Source organism: Propithecus coquereli, unplaced genomic scaffold, assembly GCF_000956105.1.
Source record: "Propithecus coquereli isolate 6110/MARCELLA unplaced genomic scaffold, Pcoq_1.0 Scaffold34, whole genome shotgun sequence".
Classification (NCBI taxonomy): Eukaryota; Metazoa; Chordata; class Mammalia; order Primates; family Indriidae; genus Propithecus; species Propithecus coquereli.
The window spans coordinates 5,911,743-5,918,989 of record NW_012149063.1 but is presented as its reverse complement, the minus strand read 5'-3'; the positions used below and the strand labels follow the sequence as shown (position 1 = coordinate 5,918,989).

Genomic DNA, 7,247 nt, shown 5'->3' with positions numbered 1-7,247 from the left:
AACATCCAGAGTAAATCCATAGAGAAAGAAAGCAGATTAGTGGTTGCCAGGGATTGGGGGGAGAAGAGAATGAGAAGTGACTGCTATTGCTTCTTTTAGGAATGAAGAGAATGAAGAGAATGTTCTGGAGTTAAATAGTGAGGATGGTTATGCAATCTTGTGGATATACTAAAAACCACTGGATTATACACTTTAAAAGGATGAATTTTACAGTATGTGGATTTTATTTCATTAAAAAAAGTCCAGTACCCCACATACCAAATAGTTATCACTCTCAAAAAATAGGAATTGAGAACAACACAACCATTTCTTGTCAACAATTATATTTAATGAAGATAATAGATGTTATTTACAGAAGATATACATACATACAATTCCTACACATTAAATGTAGTCTAATTGTGAAAACAGGAAAAAAATGTACTCCAAAATTACATACTAAATAAAATAAATAAAAAGTAATTTTTGGCACAATATCTATTATGTAGCAAATAAATAACTCTGTACTATATCGATTGAATGAACTATTTACAATCTATTTGAAAGTGCAAAACAATTGCTTACAAATTAAGATATTTGTAGTAACATTTAAGTCCAGAAAATATGTTTTTTTCATCAATAACAATAAATTTATAGCCAATAGGAAAGGTTTTTAATGCCCAGGAAAATAATTCAATTTTGAAAAATGTTTTGTGTGTATTGTGCTCTTCTGAAATATTATTCTCTATTTTAACGCTGGCAATTTTAAGAACCTTGGTGTTTCTTAGTGGAATTCTTATGTATGTAATCCTGATTTGTAAATTTTTAAAAGTTACATTGTAAACATAAATATAATTCTATAGATCATTCTGAAATTACAGACTAGTCCTCCCTAAATCACATAAATAGCCATAACGTTTTATAGTAATGTGGTCAGGTTCTATTCCTTCAGAGGTAAGACTATGAAGATAGAAGAATACAACCTATAATTTGGACTTACATAGATTCCTCAATACCTTCCCCAAACCTCATGCTCCAAATCAAGATGCTGAGTTAAAAATTATGAAACTATATCATCACCAATGTATCCAAATCGATCCCATTTGTAGAACATACCCTGTAAACATTTTTAGAAAAAAATTGTCAGGGGCTTGATGGTTCTCTTGACAAAGGTATTTCTACCAAACTCTTCATGTGGGCCTTATTTGATGTTTCAGCAAAAATGATGGCACAATTGGAAATGAAATAGGGTAACTACAGACTGGGGATTCCTAAGCTAGAGTGTGTAAGCTTTATGCAAGTCAAATAATTCCTTCTCTTGTCAGGTAGCTGGTAAGCTGAATGCAGCCCTGAGGTGTCTCAGGATGTGTTTTTGCTTGTTTTGTAGAATTCTCTGGTGGCAATACAGTCAGTAGTAGCATAAATGGCATTTTTGAAAGATTATGGACTGGAGACAAACCCTTGCTCTGGGTGCTTTAAATGTCTATGGTCTACGAGGCTCTAATCTGTGCGACATCTGTGATAAAGTTCTCTGGTTGTCAATCACATTTAATTGCCGTACATAACTCCGGACATCCTGATGATTCTTATTAGCTTGAGCTGCATCAGGATCTGTTGAAAGAGGAAAGGGCAGCATTGGCATTGTATAATATATGCACCGAAGAACAGCCTTATTTCCCCAATTACTTATTACATTTATCATAGATTCCTGGGTTCCATCAAGACCTTTCAACACACCACATTCATTGAAGTTTCCACTTGGTTGTTCCATCTCCTCCTTCCTATCCTCCAATTTTCTTTTCCTCCCTGGAATCACCTCCTTTGATCATTTTCCTTTGCATTGCACATTGTGCAAAAAATAAAAAAAATGGCACCAAATAAAAAAATAAAAAGGAAAGCATCTGTCTGATAGCCCCTTGTTATAGACGAAAATTGTTTCCCCTTACCAACGCACCTCCGTGTCTCTCACTCTGTATCTCTGCCTCCTTTGATCCAGATGAGGACTAATGTAAAAGACAGTTTTCCCTAGCGCCTCACAAAAGCACTTAACACCTGGGCCAAACGGAAGCGAGCCGGTGAGACTGTAAAGTCTGACTCCCCTCTGTACTTGCATACAACATACAGCATTACTACACAGACTGTGTGTTTTAGAGACATCCATATTCAGTAAAAAAAAAAAAAAAAAAAACCAAACCCACCTCATGGGCTAAAGTTATGACTTCTGCTACACCTTTGATTCTCTGATGCTATTTGTTCTCAAAATTAAGTTACCATTCTATTCTGATCCAAACCCCAAGCACGTGAGGAACCGAGCTATCAAAGAGGTTAACTGATTTCACTAAGATCAGGTCTGAAAGAGGAATTCGATGTCCACAGCCCTGTGCAGGGAATACCATGAATGAGGCAGGCCAAATTTGATGGTGGTGAACTGGAAACACAGGTCCCTTTGGAAGTGACTAATTAGCTCCCGCATGTTGCTGCCACGAAAGTGTATGCCCGGAGTTGCCAGATCTTTCTTCCTCTTCTTTTTTTTCTTGAGAAATGGGAAATCTGGACTTCTTCCCTGTGAATTCTTCCAAGTTTTAAATGGTGACATTATTTCAAAATAAAGGGGGAAAAATGCTCTATTTAGACCCAACACCTCTGTGGGCCAACTCTGTCCCATGGATCACTGGGTGGGGTCTCTGGTCTAACAGGGCACCGGGAGTGGCAGAGTCAGTCTGGCTCCCGGCTGGGTTCTGTCTGCTGTCGCACACTGCCTCCTGCAGCCCAGCGGCGCCTGTTAGATCCACGGCCCACTCCTAAAGACAATGACAGTGCCATCTGCACAAGGGGTGAAGGGGAGCATTGCAGTTCTGAACACAGAAAAGCAAAGAGAAGACACAAAGGCCCCTACTCCCTGTAAGAAGAAACTCGTCAGTATAATTATCACATATAAATAATACCACAGTGAACTGCAGAACACATTGTGTTTAATTTCTTCCACTTCTCCCTGGCAGTGTACTCTACACATACAATATACTGTAATTACATTGTACATATTCCCACAGTGTTTATGAGTCTATTCCTATAGCTTTATCTATAGATTGTTGACTTCAGAGCTGAGCAGCTGTTGTTTACCAGCAGTTACTGATAACTTCAACAAATGCAGTGGAGTTTTTAACAAAATAATTTCCCCTTCACTTCCCTAGGAGAAGATGTAGGAAAATGTAGAATTTACTTCCAAAGAGGCTCATGGACCAAAGTATCATATATTCTATCGTGGTTCTTTTTTGGTACTTGAAGCTCACCGAAAACCTTCTTAAGGCTATAAACCCTCTCAGGCACACAAACTTTTGCATATAATTTCAGGAATTCCTGGACCCCCCCTGAAGGCCCACGGACTCTGGATTACAAATTCTTGTTGTAACTGATATCACTTATCTATTCTCGTTTTCACCTGTACAACTGCTTTATGATCATGTCTTTAAACATACTGTAAATTATCAGACAAAAAGATATGAGACACTTTAATTCTGGCAGAATCCACATAGGAATAGTTGATGATATACAAAGACTAGTCTCATTTTGGAAGTCAGAGAAGGCACAATCATTTGCATTAACTTTTTGAAGGTCTACTTCAAGATTATTTTTCCTAGATTTTTTTTTCCCCCTGTACATTAAAAAATGAACATTTAATAGTTCTGGTATCCCATGTCAGCAAAGCCTGGCTTTGGGCCAATCCTGTGCTAGGAAGCACAAACAGCTCTGATTAATAAAACAAGAGCTTTTTGGTCTCTTAGCACTGGGTTTACTGGAGGGGATGGTACTGGTAGCCTCAGAGTCATATCCATGTCATATTATCATGTTAGGTTAATGAGATAAATTTCTTCAAGTGACTCATACAGTGAAGTTAGCCAAAAACTTTATAGGGTCCACCTCCTCACTCCCAGGCCAGATTGAAGGAGCCAAAGCTCCACCCCGCTACCCGAAGTCCCAGCCCAGAGGAGACGGTAGCACTAATGTGTCATAGCATTACCATTTGGTACGATGATGCAATTTAACTCCCAACATATTAAAATTGTTATTTATTATTAGTAATATTTTTATATTAAAGTATTATATAATGCCAGTTCTTATGATACATGTTCAGATTTAAAAAGAACACCTTGAATTCACCTGGGAATACTAGAAATATAATAGGATCCTGCTAGGGGGCCTTTTACAAATCTGCTATAAACATCAATGCATTCTTGCAACACATCGAAAGACAAAAAATATTATCTTTCCCAGTTTATAAACGACAGAACTGAGTCATCAAGGGTTGATGTGAGTTTCTCAACATCAAGCGATGGGTCATTAAAGAGAGTTGGTTTGAGGCAGGATTTGTTGGCAATCGTGAGTCGTCTCTCACCACATTGGAAAAAGCAAATTAATTCTCTTTAAATTCATTCATAAAATGGGATTCCTATGGTTATTTTTCAGTTTTATAACAATGTAGATATTTTTTAGTTTTATAATAACAAGAAAATCCTTAAACTCGAGGCCTCTGTCCCATGGAACTCATGGTTCAAAGTGTCTCTGACACAATCACATACTGTCCTGGCTCCTACAGGGTCGCAGTGGCCTCATTAAAAAGGACTTACTACATTGCAGGATGTAGCAGCATTTAACTTACTGAAAGGTTGGCTCCTGTAGTATCTCACCGTTCTGGCAGTATTTGTAATCATACGCTAAAAGGAATAAAGAAAAAAGAAAGACAGAAATGCAAGTAAACTTAGTGTATAATACAAAAAGGAAAACAAATCATTATTTCGGCCATGGTACCACGAGAAACAGCATGTTCTGAGTCGTGGACTCTCTGAAGGCAACAGGTTGATGTATAACCTGTTTAATTTTTTTAAAGAGGCAGCCACACTCAGACATACAAGGCGTTTTCAGCTAAGGAATGTGAATGGCATAACTCTAGTCTCATTGCTTGCTAATTCCCCACAGTGTAAAAAGCAGCTATCATGCCTGAGACTGTGCCTTAAAGCTCAGGAATAGTTTTCGCCATCCTTTCCTGAGGTCACCATGAATTTGTAAGAGAATCTGTAACGATCCCAGATTTGAAGGATTAGCTTGTCAAGTTCCTCACAGTAAATAGGACTCAGTGATGAGGTGTTAGATTACAGTAACTGAACAGTAAGTAAAAATATTCTACCTATAAATTTTGCTACACACTATGCGTTACTGACCTCTCTAGTCTTCCAGCAAAAGTATGTGTTTTACTGATAATCCTAATTATCTGACTCCTGCTCTTTCCTTCCCTTACTTCCTTTTCCTTTCTGATTATAACACCAACATGTGCACATTTTAGAAAATCAGAAAATACAGAAAGTGTTAAGAGCAAATTAAAAATCACTTAGAACATCACAGAGTAACCTTATTAATATTTTGGTATATTTCCTTCTGAGATTAAAAAATAAACATATATAAAACCATATTTTTCAAAAACTTTGATGTCATACTGTGTATATATATTTCATTGTAATTTGAACTTTTTTTCACATTGCATGCCATGCCATTTGCATTTTAAAACATTTTTAAAATGAACACGTATTCAATCAAATGGATGGATTATCATTGATTTGACCTTTGTTAATTTTGTCATTAAGTGATCTTCTTAATTTCTTTGTAAATTTTTGGTTGCAATAAAGACTTAAAAAGGAATCTTTTGTGCTGAGCTCCATTAAAAACAGAAGAAGAAACGAGAAAAAAAAAATGAAGGACAGAAACAGAGATCTCGAACTCCTAAGGGAAAACATTGGTGAGACCTAAGCTCCATTTTTTAGCCAGAATATATATTTCTTGCTCATGGTATTTTAACAGGAGCTGGCACCCCCAGTTATTGCTTATGTTCCAGGACACCTTCACTGCTTAGACTGTAAAGTGCAGGGGGGTTCCCATGGGGATAACAGATTAATTTTAATAGTAGCAGAAAACTCATAAGGTTCCACCCAGGTAAAGAGACTCCCCAATCTCTGAGCGGCTATGTCATTCCAGTCCTTGCTTTCTTTCATGGATCCCCGGCTTGCTAAAGTATAATAAAATGACTTGGAGAAAGCTTATGTAGTGTAAAAAAAGAAAATCACAGAAGAGTCAAGGCCTTACAAATATATATATGTGACCATCATAATACCTCACTGAATACTACTGCTTTGAGGACTCTGGCAAGCATGAAGTGACATGGGCCCACATTGGATAACTTCTCATACACAAAGAGGCAATCAGAAAAGTTCGAACTTCATTTTCATAAAGGATTCTAAAAACTAGCATGTTTGTTGATCAGCATGAGAAATATATTACAAATACCTCCAAGAAAATGTAATATACAATGTATAATTAGCCTCTGATATATAGTGCCCTGAGATAAACAGTAACTATGATAATTTTCCTGCTAATTTTACTTTTAAGTTGTTTTTTCACTTCTCTAAAGGCTTTGCATCAGAAGGGCACAAATATATTCTGTGTAGAATTATTGTAATTCTTCAGATATTGAATGGAGTGTAATTACCAAAAACCCTGGGAAATGCTGCCAATATGCCCCTCTGAAGAATAATAAAACAATTAGCAGGGGTCAGAAACCTCTTCCTATACCATTTTGTAGGGAGTAATTGTTCTGCTTTTTAGTTTTGAAAGCTAAAACATTTCATTCTGACTTTAGTTTTATACTACTCTTTACAGCTATACTCTGAGGCTTCATAATTTTTAGCTCATTATGTAGTTTAAAATGTGAGAACAATTGTTTAAATCAGTAATTTCCAGCTCTGAAGTTCATTCTACCTTTCGAAATCTTTGATTAATTTTAACAATGGTTTTAATTTTGACATATTCTTTTTAATTGTACTCAAAGATAACTTCAGTTTAAAATCCAAGCCTGGCTTTACAACGAGGTCCATTCGTTTCCTTTGTGAGGTCCAGACAATAATGGTTAGTGATATCAACCCACAGTTGCAGTGTGTGAACCCAGTTAGCGTTGCTGGTCAGTGTATAGCTAGCGTGCTTTCACAAGGCCAAAGAAGGGTTAACTTGGTATTTTAACTCCACCCTCTTTTGCACCCATTGCCACTGCAATATTTATTAATAGTAAGCTATCAACAACTATACCCAACTACAAGGTGCTTTCCTGGGTTGCTGAAAGAGACTTTGGAAGTCACCTCCTTGAACTATATCCAGAGTGCATAATGCTTTCTACAGCGTGTCTATAAACAGGGGCTTTCCCACTGTTTGAATGTAGCCGGCAATGA

The 7,247-nt window shown here is 36.9% G+C and overlaps 1 protein-coding gene across 4 annotated transcripts in view; it reads right to left on the bottom strand.

Moving 5' to 3' along the window:
* Positions 1–306: 306 nt before the first annotated feature.
* Positions 307–7,247, bottom strand: part of RAPGEF4 (Rap guanine nucleotide exchange factor (GEF) 4) — a 298,433-nt gene continuing 291,492 nt past the window's right edge. For all 4 annotated transcript variants that reach the window (XM_012650785.1, XM_012650786.1, XM_012650787.1 and 1 more), the window contains 2 exons: positions 4,637–4,691; positions 307–1,590 (listed from right to left, as the gene is read on the bottom strand). In XM_012650785.1, the coding sequence (XP_012506239.1) occupies positions 1,463–1,590; positions 4,637–4,691 (183 nt within the window). In that variant the 3' untranslated portion in view covers positions 307–1,462. The remainder of the gene's footprint in view (positions 1,591–4,636; positions 4,692–7,247) is intronic.